At 42.0% G+C, this 18,444-nt stretch overlaps 1 protein-coding gene across 6 annotated transcripts in view; it reads left to right on the top strand.

Moving 5' to 3' along the window:
- The window catches only part of nav2a (neuron navigator 2a), a 236,575-nt gene that overhangs the window by 207,061 nt on the left and 11,070 nt on the right, over nucleotides 1–18,444 (top strand). For 4 of the 6 annotated variants that reach the window (XM_079666825.1, XM_079666824.1, XM_079666820.1 and 1 more), the window contains 11 exons: nucleotides 1,490–1,808; nucleotides 1,986–2,709; nucleotides 3,772–3,991; nucleotides 5,531–5,805; nucleotides 6,911–6,976; nucleotides 7,669–7,713; nucleotides 8,266–8,426; nucleotides 8,937–9,119; nucleotides 13,841–13,893; nucleotides 16,319–16,342; nucleotides 16,734–16,808. In XM_079666825.1, coding sequence (XP_079522951.1) covers nucleotides 1,490–1,808; nucleotides 1,986–2,709; nucleotides 3,772–3,991; nucleotides 5,531–5,805; nucleotides 6,911–6,976; nucleotides 7,669–7,713; nucleotides 8,266–8,426; nucleotides 8,937–9,119; nucleotides 13,841–13,893; nucleotides 16,319–16,342; nucleotides 16,734–16,808 — 2,145 coding nt within the window. The remainder of the gene's footprint in view (nucleotides 1–1,489; nucleotides 1,809–1,985; nucleotides 2,710–3,771; nucleotides 3,992–5,530; nucleotides 5,806–6,910; nucleotides 6,977–7,668; nucleotides 7,714–8,265; nucleotides 8,427–8,936; nucleotides 9,120–13,840; nucleotides 13,894–16,318; nucleotides 16,343–16,733; nucleotides 16,809–18,444) is intronic. The other 2 variants (XM_079666822.1, XM_079666823.1) reach the window with 2 other exon arrangements.

Raw genomic sequence — 18,444 nt, 5'->3', positions numbered from 1 at the left:
TTTTTTTATAAAATTCAAAAGCTGTGCTCCACGGAGGCATTTGAATTGTTGAATCCTATGGACCCATACATTAAGGTGCAAAAAAGATTTAAAATTAAACATGATGTACAATTTCCCTGTTTGAAAATATGATCTCATGAGTTTAATTTGAAGGCAGCGTGAGTTTTCCAGTGCAGTTAATTCCACATAAGGTCTCTAAAAGGATTTTAATGAAACATCCACATTAGTTCAGTAGCCTAATTTCCTACCACATTGCGATATTGTCTGGAAGAAACATAAACTAGATTTTTTAAGTGGTAAACTGATGCAACCGAATATTTCCACTTGGCCTAAAGCCAGCCTTTCCCAACATTCCTCTGCATTCAGAGAAGAATGAGAGAGTACAGCTGTGGACTCACAAAGCTAATGCTGATGTTGACTCTGGCCTCAAGTCATTAAACACTGATTAAGAGCTGCTATGCTTCAGGAAAGTGATCGCTCAGACGATAATATTGTCAGTTGACTCGCGTGTATCGGCACACTCAGTGTTGTGGCTGATGTTGAGCCGCTCATCACGTGACGTGTGTCCGTTAAGACTGCAAAGGTCGAGGTGCTGAAGAAAAACAAAGGAGTGCACAAAGGAGCCTTTCTCTTAGTAAAGCAGCCTTACACAGTGCAGGTTCATTAAGTCTGTTTCAAATTCTGTGAGCGAAGCAGCGAACTGCATTTTTGTAGTGTTGCCTTGGCAAGTGCAGAATAGACTTAAAAACGGCCATCTTCCTTTCAACAGCTGTAAATTACTGTTAGCGAAATAAAGGCGATGGGGAACTGGATAATATAAAATTCTAATTCAGCACTATCTAGCCTTCAGTATGTTTTAGATTTTAAACAAATTAAATTGTGATATTCTGGGTAATGATTGGACATTGTAAATCAGATTTATTAGATGAGACTTTGAGAAATAGACTCAAGTGGAAGTCTCTGCTGTGAGACTCGAGACCTTAAAGTAACAATAATAAATCCTCTTTAGCAGGTTAAGTCTCTGATCAAGGTACAACAAATGTAAGATGGGACAAAACGAGCTTCTTTATTAGTCTGTTACTTTGAAGGATTTGGTCCACCTTAAAAAACACTAAAGATAACCCTGAATTTTAGAAGAAAGTATCAAATATCATCTCACTTACACTAGCCATTGAAAGACCTGAAAGACTTGCACTTTCTTGTCTTGTTTTATGACTTCAAACCTCTTCCGAAGGACTAAAGCCATGGCTCTTAGTTCAAGAATAATAGTAAAATTTCAAAGTAAAGTGGACAACTGTGCCCGGGCCGTGCTACGGTCAAACAGCTTCCTGACTAACTGCTCAGGTGATGGTGGTGTGGATGCTGGCAGGATTACACAGCATGATGGCTGTGGTCATAAAATGGAGTGCTTTTTAGAGGCATTTGGCCGTGTCTCATAAAAGACGCTTTCTTCAGCAGTAATAAATCTGACGTGTGTGTGTGTTCCCAGCCGGTGACAGATGCAGAGAAGCACTCTGCCTCCACAGCGGTGCACCCGGCCTGGTCAGGAGACGAGGTGAAGAGGCCAGACGGCGGGTCGGACAGCGGGGTCAGGATGGAGCCGGGCTCCAAGTGGAGCCGCCGGAACCCCTCCGACATCTCAGACGAGTCGGACAAGGGCAGCTCGGGGAGGAAGACCCCCTCTGTGTCCCACACAGGCTCCTGGAGGAGAGGCATGAGCACTCAGGTGGGGGTGACGTCCCCCCGGACTAAAAGCAACTGTAGCACAGGCTCCACAAGCTCGGGTGGCCTCAAGACCCACAGTTCAGGTAACACAGACATCCATTATAGTATATATCAATAGAAATGAATAAATTATAGAATAGAGTAAAAACATTTAAACTTTCAATTTACTTTAGGTGTCTTAGAGTTGTCTCAGAGTGGGTGTGAAATCAAGAAGTAGCACCCACACGCCCCTCTAATGTCTCGTTCTGTTTGTCCTGTAGCAAAGACAGATGACGTGAAGGTGTCAGAAAAGGGTCGCCTCTCTCCTCGTCCCAATGGCCTACACCGCTCGCCCTCAGACGCAGGGCGCAGCAGCGGCGACGAGGCAAAGAAACAATCCATCCCCACTAGCCGCACGTCCACATCAAACGCCCTCACACACACTGTTTCCGACCCCCACTCCCACACACATGCCCACACCTCGCGCACCCCTACCAGCACCTTCGGCTTCAAGAAGCAGGGCCACGGGATGGTAACCATCGTTACTGCCAGCGGCGCCACCATCACAAGTGGCTCGGCTACCCTTGGGAAGATGCCCAAATCTGGAGCACGCTCACTCGCAGGAGGGTTGAAGGTCGGTGGGCACGATGGCGGGTCTGTGTTGGGTCACCACGACGACGGTTTCCTCCCCATGAGTGCCCGCTCTACACTTCAGTACCGCAGCCTGCCGAGACCCAGCCGCTCTGGAGCCACAGCGCGCAACGGAAACCGCTCCTCGACCAGCAGCATTGAGGCCGCCGTGCTGTCAGTTACGACTCATGGGAAAAACTCAATGGGCCTGACAAAGGCCAACGGCACAGGAGGCCTGCTGGCCAATCAGACGGACCGGGAGAAGGGCGTGTCGGAGATTGACAACCTGAGGAGCGGAGTCGTGATGCAGAGTGGAGGAGCAGCGACTGTTCCTCTGACAGGAAGACAGCAGGTTTCCTCACCTACACTGCGCAGGTGAGCATAACAGAACATCATTGGTATTGTCAGTGACCCCGCAGACATAATGACGACTGACTGATGAGCCATAATGAGTGGGTTATTCTCTTGTATCAGCTTGAATGCACCTTCATACAGCACACACTCAAACACACAAAGAGAAGACCATTAAAATAAGTAATAATGCAGTCACAGTAGATGATAAACAGGGGTGAGTAAGAATTACACGTGTGGGCCTGTTTCACACACACACACACACACAAACACACACACACACAGGCTCATCGAGGTAAATTCAGGCCATTGTGAAAGGCTTTGAGCTGTGCTGATCTGCTGCCAAGCCTCAGCCTTGGTGGTGCAGGGGGGAGGGTGGAGAAGGGAGGGTGTGGTGCTGGGTAATGGGAGCTGAGTCTTACCTCAGCGCTCTGCCCTCATTAATGTGAGGGAGTGATAACTTTTCAAAGAGGCTGTGTGCTGACATTATCGCCCACCGCGGCTCCAGTCATCGCAGCCTGCCATTTAACTCTAACCCAGGATTAGCGGAGAACCAGGAGAGAGTTGTGTGTGTGTGTGTGTGTGACATGTGTTTTTGTCCTGTGAGCTTCAGGTCCTTAAGGATGGAAATCAACCAGCCTGCTTCTTTGATCCAGAACAGCCATGAATAATTATGTTAAATGTGTTGTTTAATTTGCTGTTAATATTCATAATCCCCTGGAGGACAAATCCTGATGATTTGTATTACCCCATGACCTTTCTACTTGCAGCAGCATCAGTTTTAAAATAACATGTACACAGGATAAAGGCTTCAAGCTACTTCAATACCTGCAAACTTAGTTATTTAAAAGCAATGAATAATAATTAAGTGTTAAAAGTTGTTATCATGTACAGAATGCTATGTGAGACATAGATGGAGAAACTAGTTAAACAACTTACTTCATAAGTTCATATTTTTTAAGGTCACTGAAAGCATCGTTCTCTATAAAAATTCCTCAAGTAATTGATAATTTGATTAGGAAATTAGATCATTTGCCTTATTTCTGTTCTTTTAGTAGTTTTCTAACGCTCCCTTATTTTCCACAGATTGTTTGGTGCGAAGCCCAGCAACAAGTCTCCGGTCACCACGACTGAAAACATGAAGAACTCCACTGTTATCTCCAACCCCCACGCCACCATGAACCACGTGGGCACAGTGCTGGAGTCCCCCGACGCAGGGCTGGGAGGTGTGGACAGCGAGACCAGCAGCCCCATGTTTGGAGGCAGACTGCATGGGATAGGGATGGGGACGCTGGGCAGCGAGCAGGTGAGTGAGAACATATCAACAAATACCGTTCTGTCTGTCAACTCACTCTGTGAATCGTGAGAGTCTAAATAAGAAAATCATCCATGAGCTCTGGAGGATTACTGGCTGTGCTATTAAAGCTTCAGATTGCACAATATGGAAAAGGTATAAAGGTGTACTTTCAATTCAAGTTTTATAAGTCTTTTAAGCCAAGTATGGCTCCTTTTAAAACAACTGAAGTAGCCTTGTTTATCTCTAACACTGAGTCACAGGGCCAGCTACTTATTCATTAGTGACGCTGCTATTTTCAGCCGTATACAGATTTTCCAACTGCCCCCCATCTATTACTAACCATAAGCAGAGGGAAAGCCCTTTTTCTTTTTAGTTTATTTTAGAGCTGCTTTTGAGTAATTTGTAGCCATGCTAGTGGTCCACCACTTTTTCAGGACTGCAATATCTCAACAACTATTGGAGGCATTGCCATGAAAGTTTGTAAATATATCATATCGTTCTCGTGAAGGTTCGTAATGACTTGATTCATTCTTTAAACTTGTTATAGTCAATTATTTCAAACATAAAGATACTGAATATGCATCCCCCATTCAGGCTGGATAGAGAGTTAAAAGTTAGTTTCAGCTCATCGTTTAGCTGTCGCCTCACAGCTTTACTTTTGTTGCTCCCCTCACTAATCTCAGTCCTGTTTGGTGCCTCTGCTGTTTCAACCAAAAAAGCTCTAAAAAGACAGCAGGACAGTTAGAGTACCTAAGATATATTTCAGTACCTGCTCTGCATTAAAGTTGTATTAACTTTAAGCTAATTTCTACTTCCTTTAATGCTTTTCTTCCGACTGTATGACTTTAAACTTAAACCAAACTTAAATACTTTGTGTTGAGTGATAATTAGCTAAATAACACACTTAGCTAATATCATAAACATGGTAAACATAACATGCTAAACAGCTGAATGATAGCTTTTAATGTTAGCATTTAGCTCGAAGAGCCACTGTGCCTAATAGTCGCTAACTTGGCAGGTATTATATATCACGCAAGTTACAGTATGTGTTTTAAGAGCTAATGTCCCAAGTTAGCTATACGGTTTATGAGCAAACTGTCAAACTGGAAAGTTATGTGTGTTTTTATGATTAGACCATATGACTATACCTTTGAGCTTAGAGGTGATTTAGTTTTCACCTGACCAATAGCACAAACCAACTGAATTCCTCCACCACTAATGTGTGTAGGTACTTGCTTCAATGACTGAAAGCTACATATTGCAGCAGAGCAGCAAAATATAAGCATGCTCAGTCATGAAGTCACCATCACCTTCTCACATGATTCAGAAATGTATCAGATCATGTCTCAGTCATTAAATGACTCACAACTTTTTAAGTACTAGTTATGTTTCTACAAACAGTATAGGTTCAAAAGTTTAAGTACTAAATAGGCCATCCAATAAAAAATTACCGGAGAACATTATTATAGATATTATTGACACATTTTTACAACACTATAATACACAGAAGGCCACTGATTTCTAAACATCCATTCTGCCTCTCCACAGGCCTCCAGCCCTGGCTCAGTTTACTCCTCCACCGGCCCCTCAAACAGCCTAACGTGGGGCACCACCTTCAGCAGCTCCTCCGCCCAGAGCAGGGAGAGCACGCTGGGGGGACACGGGGGGGCCAGCAGCATGGGATACCCCTCCGTCAGCAGCATGCACACCAGCAGCGAGTCTATCGACATGAGCCTGGGTAGCGCCAGCCACGGGACCCACAGGGAGGACACACTGTCCGCGCTGGGCCGCACCAGCAGCGCCAAGACCGCCATGTCTGAGAGGTGAGGATACAAGAAAGGGGCATTTGGGGGTTATTCTTTTCTTTCCTTGTTTTCCTTTTCCTGGAAACAACATCAAATGTAAACTCTTTCATCTGATCTTCAGTGTAACATCTTGTTTTTGTCAAATACCACATTTGAGGTTGTTTCAAAATGTCCTACATACACTCTCTTAGCAACATTAGCCACCATAAGTTAGCCAGACCCAGTAAGATTGTGACAGTAAATCATGTTGGTTTGTTTAACTGAGCAAAGCTGCCTTTTCTTGCGTTCAACTTTATAAATAATGTAAAACATTGAAGGCTTAATTTCTTTCTCAAAGGTTAAATAGTGTTTCTCGTATTTCATTGCATTTCAGAGTTCATGGCTTAATTGAACTCGCAGGATTAAAAAAAATGGTTTTCAATCCTGCTAAACTGTTTTTAATATGTAATACTTTATTTCAAAAAGAAATAGTTGGTCATCAGCTATCATGTTGGATGCATCTGTACAAATGATAATCCAGTACAAGTATTTACTCTATGTATAATGTAACGCTATGAAAATTGTCAATCTGCATAATGAGTTATTTCACTTTTCATACTTATTTAATGCACAACCTTTACTTGTAAAGGACTTTTTTAAATGTTGACATTAATACTGTCACTGAAGGATCTAAACAAGTCTATAGTCGGTGACCATGTTAAAATCCTGCCCAGTTCAGACATGAAGTCCCTTTTAAAGAATCCAGAATGGAGATGATGCACAAAGCATCCGTCGTGGCGAGGTGTCTCTTCTTGTTAGCCGTTCTGTCCGCGCTCGAGCTGAGAAACAAAATCCCGTGGCGTCCTCAGACGATTACACAGTAATTATGGTCATTGTAGCAGATTCCATCCTGACAGGTTGCCTGTGTAATGTGACAGGAATGCCCTCAGAGGAAACTTAATAGCATCTGCAGTTTAAGCTTTGAGGCTATGACTTCACCCTGCTCTCTGAGTTTTCTTATTAGCTTCATTGGTGAAGAGTCTCGCAGTTGACTTCTGTTCTGAAGAAATTCTGCATCTACTTTATTCTCTAAAACTCTCTTTCTCTGTGTCTGTTGTGCGTTTTCCTCCCTGTCTTCCATCAGTCCCCTGTCCTCCCCGTCTGCTAGCCCTTTATTCAGCCGAAACACACTCCCTCGGAGGCAGGACAGGTAAATGTACCTGTGTGCAGTGTTAGGCTTCTGCTGAGACAGCTGTGGAGGTTCCTACTAAACCACCACCTGCTGCCACACAGAGAGCATCCCACAGAAGCTCAGAGAGACGCTGTGTGTGGTAGCTGCTTGTGTTTTATGTGTATTCTTTCTTTTATGCTCTGTGTGGTAGTTTGTGGTTATTTTTAGGACCTCTAGCTCCTGTATGAATGGGGATTATTGACACAGTAAATGTGAGGTTGTTTGTGTGGATGCTGGCAGCTTCGCTGTTTTTGTTTAGTGCTCCGTGTTCACATACTGCCACCTTGTGGTAGCGTTTGTATGAGCAGATTTAACCAATAGCATGAGAATAGGATGTTTATTATTGATTTTACACGGCAAAAATCTCAGTCTTAAGGAATGTCTTATTTTTAGAAAAAGCATATAAAGATATTTTTTAAAAATCCAAATGTAACTGTTTCAGAATTGTCTGTGCTAACTTCTCTTTATGTCAGTTTATCCATCTTCCTTAGTATGCTTTATTTCAAGAATTGGCAAGGTTGAAATTTGTTTGCAGTGTACATGTTGGGATGTACTAATGTGGATAAGAAAGATTTCCGAAAATATATTACTTGAGTTAGTTATTGAGAGATACAGCCACATGTTTCCTTGTCTCCTTTGCATTCCTCCTCTGAAGTGTTTCTCTCCCACAGCGGGACACACTGTGGTAGAAACACTCTGCCTAAGAAAGGACTCAGGTACTGACCTCACTTCCCGCTGGAAATGTTGTGATGTCACACACTGGTTCACCAAATTGTCTTCTGTCTTAAGATTGTATTTTTCTGTGTATACATTCACTCTTCTGGGATTGTGCTCATGCTTTAAAAAAATGCTTTTGATGTTTTTGTTTGGCACTTGGCACATGTGTTGTTGTGTTGTGCTTCTGTGACGAGGCATGTCACTTTGTGGTGGTACAGAGCTGTCACTGTGTTGTGTTGTAGCGGGCCTGATTTGGTGGCTCAAATATTTCTTTGGCTTCCTTTCTGCTTTTTTCCCCAGTTTGTGTTGCTCACAAATGAGAATCAATCAATGTTCCCACTGTTTTAATTCCTTGTTTCGGTGTCCTGATTCATAGTGTTAGATCCCGGCTACTAATCAGTCTTTTTAAGAGAAGAAAATCCACCTCACTGATTGCAAAAAGACTGACAAATCTGAATCATCTTGTCCTGTCAGAACGCAAAAATCCACCCTGCACTTGTTCTGTGTTGTGTCCTCGCTTCCACTTCAACCTTGTCTTTAACTTCCTGTAGGTATGGCCCATCCACGCAGCTGCGAAGCCACGAGGAGGCCCGTGATTGGCTGCGCTCCCACTCCACCAGCGGGCTGCAGGAATCAGTCGGCAACTCCCCGTTCTCCCCCAGCTCCAGCCTCACCTCCCCCTCCGGCACTCGCTTCAACTTCGGACAGCTCGGTACGCCACACACACTCCATCCAAACCCAGCACTCCTTGTGTTTTCACTTCGATCACACACAGATCATTTCTACTCCGTTAGCAGAGAAAATGTAAAGCTTGGAAACAATTTCTAAACTCAGTGTTTATTCAAACTGCATTGCCATCAAGAGGTTGATAATTAGCAGGTGGCATTTTTTTACGGTTTGGCTTATCATTATATGGAATATTATCAGTAGATCCACAGAAAATTGATCGATTAATGACATAAGACATTAATAAAGCAAACATTCTCTTGATTTAGCATCTTTAAATGTGAGGTTTTTTGTTTTCTTCTGTTTCATACTGCCCTAAACTGAATATCTTTTGGCTTTGGTCAGACAAAATCAGGAGTTTCCAAGGTGTTACCTTGGAATATTGGAAATTCCGTTTTTCACAGTTTTCTGACATTTTATAGAATAATCAACAAGTAAAATGTGTAAAATGTTGAAAAAATAAACATATAAATAATTTCACATTTAATTCTCACAGCATCCAGCCCCACCTCAGCAGCTCAGATAAACCTCGCCAGTCTGCGCAACAACAGCCTGACCAATCATGAAGTCTCCTTTGACCCCAGCAGCGATAACCGCCTGAGGAACTCGTGCATGTCTCTTGACGAGAAGACGCGCACCATGAGCAGATCGGGCTCCTTCAGGGACGGCTTCGAGGAAGGTAAGAGGAGACAAGCAAAGGATGGATGAATATAAGGACTCTGAGTCCTGGGCCTGGTCCTCAGATTCTTGATGTAAATCGTGATTACAGTGTAATTATTTACCAATACCTGCATTCCCCTGTCTCTCTATGACTCTGAAGCCTCCCCTGCTTTATTCCACATCCCTGTGCCAAAATAACACTTATTCCATTTGTTTGGAGAACATTAGGACGGATTACAACCGCTCCTATTCCCTTTAGAAATCCATAATCAGCTTTGCTGCTGCTTTGTTTTAGTAAGCTTGGTTATTGCGAAAAGTACCCTGCCGTGGTTTTCCCACAAGCAGGCAGACTCCCCGCTCAGGAGAGGGTGCTCCGCTGCCGTCTGCTCAATCCTCAGGCCTATAGAAACACAGCACTGTTGCAGACTATGATTAGGTGGGTGGGGGGTAAGTTGTATTATTGTGTACAACAACATATTCTCAATAGAAGAATACAGCCTGACACCCTAAATAATGTTAAACAGCTGAAGTTGCAAGACTTGTATTTAAATAAAATGCAATATCCACAATAAATGACAATGTACAGGACTGTCTCAGAAAATTAGAATATTGTGATAAAGTTCTTTATTTTCTGTAATGCAATTAAAAAAACAAAAATGTCATACATTCTGGATTCATTACAAATCAACTGAAATATTGCAAGTCTTTTATTATTTTAATATTGCTGATTATGGCATACAGCTTAAGAAAACTCAAATATCCTATCTCTAAATATTAGAATATCATGAAAAAGTATACTAGTAGGGTGTTCAACGAATCACTTGAATCGTCTAATTAACTCGAAACACCTGCAAGGGTTTCCTGAGCCTTGAAAAACACTCAGCTTGGTTCAGTAAACTAAATCACAAGTATGGGGAAGACTGCTGATCTGACTGCTGTCCAGAGGACCGTCATTGACACCCTCCATCAGGAGGGTAAGACACAAAAAGAAATTTCTCAAAGAGCAAGCTGTTCACAGAGTGCAGTTTCAAAGCACATCCACAAAAAGTCTGTTGGAAGGGGGAAATGTGGCAGGAAACGCTGCACAACCAAGAGAGATGACCGCAGCCTTAACAGCATTGTGAAGAAGAATCGCTTCCAGAATTTGGGGGAGCTTCAAAGACAGTGGACTGAAGCTGGAGTCCAGGTATCAAAAGTCACTGTTCACAGACGTGTCCGGGAAATGGGCTACAATAGCCGTATTCCCATGGTCAAGCCACTTCTGAACTCAAGACAACGGAAGAGGCGTCTGACTTGGGCTAAGGAAAAGAAGCACTGGACAGTTGCACAGTGGTCCAAAGTCCTCTTTTCAGACGAAAGCAAGTTTTGTATTTCATTTGGAAGTCAAGGCGCCAGAGTCTGGAGAAAGGCTGGAGAGGAGCAAAATCCAAGTTGCTTGAAATCCAGTGTGAAGTTCCCACAGTCAGCGATGGTTTGGGGAGCCATGTCAGCTGCTGGTGTTGGTCCACTGTGTTTCATCAAGCCCAGAGTAAATGCAGCTGTGTACCAAGAGATTTTAGAGCACTACATGCTTCCGTCTGCTGAAAAGCTCTATGGAGATGAGGAATTCATTTTCCAGCATGATCTGGCACCTGCCCACAGTGCCAAAACCACCAGTAACTGGTGTACTGACCTTGGCATTACTGTCCTCGATTGGCCTGCAAATTCCCCTGACCTGAACCCCATAGAGAATATGTGGGGTATTGTGAAGAAGAAGCTGAAAGACACCAGACCCAACAATGCTAATGAGCTAAAGGCCGCTATTGAAGCATCCTGGGCATCCATAACACCTCAGCAATGCCACAGGCTGATTGCCTCCATGCCACGCCGCATTGATGCAGTAATCCGTGCAAAAGGATTCCCAACCAAGTACTGAGTGCATTAATGGACATTTTCAAATGTTTGATTGTGTTTTGCTGTTATAAATCTTTTTTTTTTACTTGGTCTGAGGAACTATTCTAATTTTTTGAGATAGGATTTTTGAGTTCTCTTAAGCTGTATGCCATAATCAGCAATATTAAAATAATAAAAGGCTTGCAATATTTCAGTTGATTTGTAATGAATCCAGAATGTATGACATTTTTGTTTTTTTAATTGCATTACAGAAAATAAAGAACTTTATCACAATATTCTAATTTTCTGAGACAGTCCTGTATACAATTAATACCAAGTCATTTTGCACTTCGGGATCTGAAATCAGATATGAAGTGCGTTATAAATTAAACCCATTATTATTATTATTACAAGACTTTCTTTACAATTATTGGGCAAAAAATCATGATAACACAACTGTGTGATAAACAGGTCAATCAAAAAAGTGTACTTTCTTTCAAGGTTGTCAATAGATTATTTTTGGGAAATGTAGTTAATACATAAGTGCAGTTAAACATACAGAGACTAACAGTATAAAGATCCGAAGACGTATCGTGTCCTGCAAATTTAAGGGATATGAATAAAAACTGAGGGAAGAGCAACATTACAGACGGTCAAAGAGTTGAAGAGCAAATCGTGTGACACCGAAACTGGTTTTATAAATGTGCCTCAGGAGATCAGCTGTTTGCATGTTTTTTAAGAACATGGTAAATCCAGGGACCAACTTAAAAGCTCCCAGAATAATATTTAAATGTTTCTATATTCTCTGCATAAACTGTGGTTGACAACAAGTTTAGTTATAACCAAGAAAGACATTCAACATACATGATTCCTCACTGTTGGAAACACAATTGAGTTTGTATGTCTAGATGTTCCTTTAAATAAAGCATTACGTATATGGAGGGTCACTGTTTTGTGTAATCATGTATATGGGCTGTCACTCATCTATTGTACTCATCTTTAAAAGACACGCCTGAGCCTCACCTAATATTGTGAAGCTTAGATAAAAGCACAGGTAGCAACACCTAATGTGTACATGCACAATAACACAGACACGCAGACGTATTATTACTGCGCCCCCTACAAGCATATCTAACTCTTTTTCCAGCTCCGTGACTCTGTGTTCCCTTACAGAGGAGGAGATAATTACAGGGATCACAGTGAGAGAGATGTGATGACACACAACACAACTTTCTCTCTTTGTTTAATGTGTGTTGGTCTGCAGTTTGTGTGTATATGTGTATGTTTCTAAGGGGTAGAGTTACACAACCGTTGTTAGATGGACAGGACAGAAGTCACATCATCCACCAACACTTTGTCAGGCCTGTCACTTCATCCCTCCGCCCGCACCCTAACCCACTCCCCTTTATATATGCTCACCTTCCCCTTTAGTCTGTAGAAACCATGTTTTACAATATTTACAGGAGATGTTCTTATCCCATAGAGATAGATAATCAAACTGAGAGGTATGGTGTTTGTATTTAGCTATAACTTTATGTTCCTATTTCCTTACTGTGGAAGGCAACAAATAGTATATTGTGTGCAACAAATAGTAATATTTACATAATCGCAGATGAAAACCAAATCTATAAAAAAAATTCAATAATTCCTTTCAACAAATCAATTATGTACAATTCTCATGTTGACTTTTATACTCCCTAGCGTCCCTTTCGCAGTGTAAAGTGAAAAAAGCACAGATTCTCAAAACTAACTCAACAAGTAAACATGTACCAACAATAAAATGTCAAACAGCACAACCTGGAAATCAGAACAATTTAGAGATCATATGTTTGTCAGAAAAAAGCAAGAAACCCTAGGACATTTCCACAAATAATAAAACAAAACAAATTACCCTATAATTCCAAAAAGCACCAAAGCATGTTTGATGAAAACATGACTGGCAAACGTGTTTGTACCAGTTTGATGATAACATCTCACAAGATCCCAGAAAAACATTTTGCAATACAATACTATAATGAGTATTGTCCAAACTACCCAGGAAGAAATGTGAGTCACTTTAAAAAAACAGCATATTATTTTCTGAAATCTTTAGGATCCTTTTGTTGACAAAAACCTCTTGACATGTATTTGACCAACAATCTAAAACCCAATAACATTCAGTTTACTTTCATATATAACATAGAAGAGCAGCTATCCTCATGTCATAGAAACATGGCCAAGGAAATGCCATTGGAAAACAATTAAATAAGAAGAAACATTCATCCATTATCAGAATACCTTTCCTTTATTTTCTTTCAAAAGTCTCAAAAAATCGTTGAGTAAAGTTCAAACCAGACAGAAGTGAACCTAAATAAATATTCTCCTTTTCATGTGGCTCCCAGCACACCTTGCTGTCTAGACCAACGTTCAGATAAAAGTGAGCAAACCAATGTGTGCCCCCCCTGTGAGGTGAATGAATGAATACATCGGCTGGGATCAGCCCGGACTCTCCGTGTGGTTGATGACATCACGCCGCTGCTGATCCTTTCTGATCTGCTCCCAGGCAGGAAACAGTGCTGCGTTGTGTCCCGGCCTCTGATGTGTGATTAGTGAATGAGTCATTAACAGAGTAATGCTCAGGCTGTCGTTAGCTGTGCCACAGTCCGACTGTAACGTGTGGGGCTTTTATCTTTATGAGCGCAGAGCTGCAGTCATTACGTTCAGAAAGGAGGCGGGAAGTGGGAACACTGAGAGGATATGTGTTGGCTGGGAAGGATTGGAGCGGAGTGGGTGGTTTGTGTCGGGGGGGTTGATGATAATCATGGTGCTGTTGTGTGTATGGATGTACTTTCTAATCCCCACTTTTGCTTGTGGTTTTTGTCTCTATAGTTCATGGATCATCCCTGTCTCTGGTCTCCAGCACTTCCTCCATTTACTCTACAGTGAGTACACAACAGGTCCATTTTAAGTTAATCAGACTTATGTGAATTATTTTTGAATCCTTGTGCAATGTATAGCTTCAATACTGATCATGTTTAGAAGTTTTTATTTTAGATAACATTACTTTTTGCGTAGTGTTTGTCCCATAGTGAGGTCTGCTAAGTTTATTTTTCCACTTTAAATATCCCGCTCCGGAAGGGCACATACCATCTGACCACAAGATCTCCGGTTCAATTCCGAGCAAAATCTTTGCTTCATATCATGCCCTAGGTCTCAACATCTAACAATCTCCTTCTTTAGCAAAAACTGTTATTGTCAAGTAGCACTGAAAAAGGCAAAAAAGAGAGAAATACAAATAAACACAGATCTGTAAAATGATTGAACCGCCTTGTTTGAGAAAGCAAAGCAAAATCACATCGCTTCTGATGTCTCCACAGTTCATGAAGAGTCCAGTGCAACCTGTTTCTGCGTTTGCCTATGGAATTATGAAATATTGAGTATTTGAGCTGGCAAGTAAGCTGTTACACATTTACACTCTAATCCATCCAGATATCTGACTCCAACACTTGGGACAGCCCACATGTACACACAGTAGCTAATCAGAGCCCGGTGTTAACAGCATAGCCCCCCCCCCCCCCCCCCCACACTTCTGTGGGCCGGGCTACTCACCTCGGCAGGTGTAGCAGAAACACTCAGACTTTGAATCTCTCCCCGGGACTGGCTGCTCCTTTGAGCCAGAGAGTCACATTTTTTAAGTAAGAAGGGGGGGAGAGGGTGGACGCAAATATGATGGCGACTTTATCCCTGACGGGCACCGTCACGCCCTGGCAACTAACGGTAGGAAGGAGGACGATTTTAGAATACCTCATTCTGATATTTATTTATGCTCTGTTGGAGTAAGAAACGGCTGTAGTGAAAATATTACATGGAAGATATAATCCCATGTTTCTGTTTCTTTATCCATAAACTAAGGTAAAAGGTGTGACTGAGGCTGTTGATTAATGTGCTTTAAAAACCCTTATATCTTAAAAGCCGATCTAATTATTTAATTTGTTTTGATTTTTTTACTTTACCTCCAATTCCTGTAGTTTGTTTTCTTTGTAAATCCCATGTGTTCTTCATGTTGATAACTCACGGGATTGTTTTGTATTTGTAAAGTCCGGGTCCAGGCTTTTGCATCAGAGTGAGATCTCTGTGTTATGTCTGCGTTTCCAAGACAGACAGGCTGCTCTGTTTGTGTATCTAGGATCAACTTGTCCTGTGTTTGGGATTGACAGCTCTGTTTGGGTGTGCAGTACTACGCCATGTGGGCAGAACACATGTATTTTACACACAGCAATACATGCACAGACACATCAGGCTGATGAAACCTGTTTACGTGGTTGCTGGAACCACAGGTAAAATAATGTATCATCAGATGAGCTGCTTTATTGCATCTTTCACAATCGCTCCATTCAGCGCTTCCACAAGCCTTCAAATGGTGATTATGGATTCAGCTAAAACCTTTTTATTAACTGGTTATTTTATTGTGACACAAATGTCAAGGGACCTTTCTACAGAATGCATTAAGTGGACAAATATAGTGGGATCAATGTGCCCCATATGTTGTGATGTAAAAGCAGAATTTTGAAAATCCTTAAGAAAACTTTATATTCAGCAAAATCTTAACACTTGACACATTTCTCCAAGTTTGGTTGAAATCATTTAGACAACTTCAAGAATATTTGTATATATCCTGCTAATTAACAAACAAGCAGTACCAACGTCTTTGGTGTTATGCAGACAATCATTGACACAAACACTGGATGGCACCAAAGTAAGACATTTTAGCAACATTAAAAGCGTTAAACTGACATCTAACGTGAGCTCAAAATAAACTGATGTGTGTGTTTAAATGTAACCAACAAACTGACCACACACTATAAAAGCTGTAAAAACACCTCCAGTGAGGTTACGAGAAACACTTCCAGATGGCGTTTTAGCGCCCGTTGCAGCTTGTTTATATGTAAATGCAGGTGTTGTATGTTTCTCTGTTTTCAGCAGCAGGGTGTGTTGTGTTCGTGTGAGCGTTTGTTTTGCCTGCTCTCAATCCGTATGCGTTTGGTTACCTGTTTTTCTTTCTATTGTTCTGCGTGCAGCGTATGCAGACAATGGGATTCTCTCTCACAAACACACACACACACACACGAGTGAAATGCCTTCAGGAGGATATCTCTGCTTTCCAGACACATTACACCAGACAATCTCCTCCACGGTTTATACAGCTGGTCTCCATGTAGCTAATAAATCACAGAGGAGTCAGGACATGTGCGCGGTGCGGTCTGACCTGCGGCAGCTTCAACTGCTCTTCCTTTTCATTAAAGCATGTCACAATTCCATCAGTGCCTCCTCTAATGATTTTCTTTCTTCTGATGTTTGTTTTTACAGAATGAGGAGAAGTCTCAGTCGGAGGTAAGCTTCAGCCCGCCCCCCTCACTTCTATCGGATGTTTCTTTAATTTTCTATGTGCAGTGGCGGGACTTGTTGGAACATGGGGGCACCTTCACATGTGTATCTAGTTACACGTGTAACTGTATTGTGACTGACCCTGGAACAGGCTCTTGTTCCTACACCTGTATGTGCTCCTGCATTCATCTACGATCCTTTATGTTTCATCTCTTAACCTGAACATAATCAGAGATTCAATCTTGGAGCCTCCCTCATTTGTTGCCACCGTTTTTTCTTTCATCGTGTGTCTGGATGCATGTGTATGTGTGCATTTGGCATTGCATGTTTTTATGGAACAGGTATGGATGCTTTTGTCTCTGTGTTTTTTGAAGTCGTGCCTGTTTTGCGTCCTCAGATCCGCAAACTGCGTCGGGAGCTGGACGCCTCCCAGGATAAGGTTTCCGCCCTGACGACGCAGCTCAGCGCCAACGTGAGTGAGCAGGCACACACACACACACACACACACACACACACACACACACACACACACACACACACACACACACACACACACACACACACACACACACACACAGACACACACACACAGACACTCCTCAAAAAGGTAAATGGACATTGGTTCCTTCTAGTGTTTACCGTGCAATTAATTTAATCAACCAAATATACAAAAGCTGTGAAACTTGCCCAAAATATGTGTTTTTATATTATTTGATATCACCTTATCGTTGAGGTTTATATTACATTTTAAATAATTGTGTGGATCAAAATTGTCATAAAAGTTGTCATACAAGGTTGCCTTTTTATGAAGCTATGAAATACAAAATGAAAAAAATGATCATTAAAATAACGCTCTGCTTTTATCTATGAAAAGGAATCTGTTACACATTTCAACTTTATGTCGCAAATGGAAATGATATTATTTATTTATTTTAATAATTTCAGAAAATATGCCTTGAAGCAGGCTGAAAAAACAACCTGTGAATGGTGACACTCTATCGCTCTCCAGCAACCAAACAATTCCCAAACACGCGAGTACATTTAGAGATCCTCATCAAACACTCAGCAGATAGCTCCAGCCGAGCACTTTACTCCCAGAAGCTGTACTTTCACATCTGGCAGAACCATCAGAACATCTCTTAAAGCGTCTCCAGACACGATCCCTCCTGCCACCCTACCTTCTGTATTGCACAAGTCTCACCACGCTCTGCTTGTAATCTCCACCTGAGCACGCTGGTGGTTAAACCGTGGATTAGAGATATGGAGGGAAGGTGTTAGATTACAGTCGAGTCAAGTCTCAGCACACTGCGGAGGGACAGTGGCAGATGTGGACAGAAGATTTACAGCTAACGACGCCTGGATACATGAAGGCGTGGTGTGGAAAGAAAAACACAGAGAGAAGAGTTAGCAGTGGGGGGTCATGAGATGCGAGGGTGGGGCTTTATCTGTTCAAATATTTGATTATCCGCGGGCCTCAGACGGATGATGAATGATCTGAACACGCCTCAAAGCCCCGAGGCCCGGAATCTAAGAGCATCCTCTGCAGCAAGAAGTCTGGTCTTTAAACACACATCAGTCAACACTCTACTCACACACACTCTCTGCAGGCAGCAGCTCATCGTTCATATTCCTCTAAAGCCTATTACAATATACTAATGGATGAACTCATTCACCCCTATGTTCCGTGTTTGTTTTTAACAACCAAAGCAATGTTGCACGCAAAATAATGCATTATTAGTGTGAGAGTAATTATTTGTCATGTACATTCAATTTGAATCTGCTTGTTTGTACTCACCACAAAGTCTTTCTGTTATTTTTGTATGACTTTGTCACGAAGGCAATTAATTCTAACACTACCTGCACACTATGTGAGCCAGAAATATGTCAAATCAAGTTAGGGCAGATAGTGAAACTATAGTGAATAGTGGTTTACCAAAAGATGACTTCATGTCATCATGAGCATGAATGAATAGGTCTCTCTCCAATGACTGATTATGGTTCAGATGATGTCAGGGTTGGTAGTGTGGGAAACTGTCCAAAGCTGCCCCACAGGGGGATAATCATTTATCATAGGGGGCAATTATTTTTGCACAATTATTTGTAAATGG

This window comes from Notothenia rossii, assembly GCF_949606895.1.
Source record: "Notothenia rossii genome assembly, chromosome: 2".
NCBI lineage: Eukaryota > Metazoa > Chordata > Actinopteri > Perciformes > Nototheniidae > Notothenia > Notothenia rossii.
This window is presented reverse-complemented; position numbering and strand designations above follow the sequence as displayed.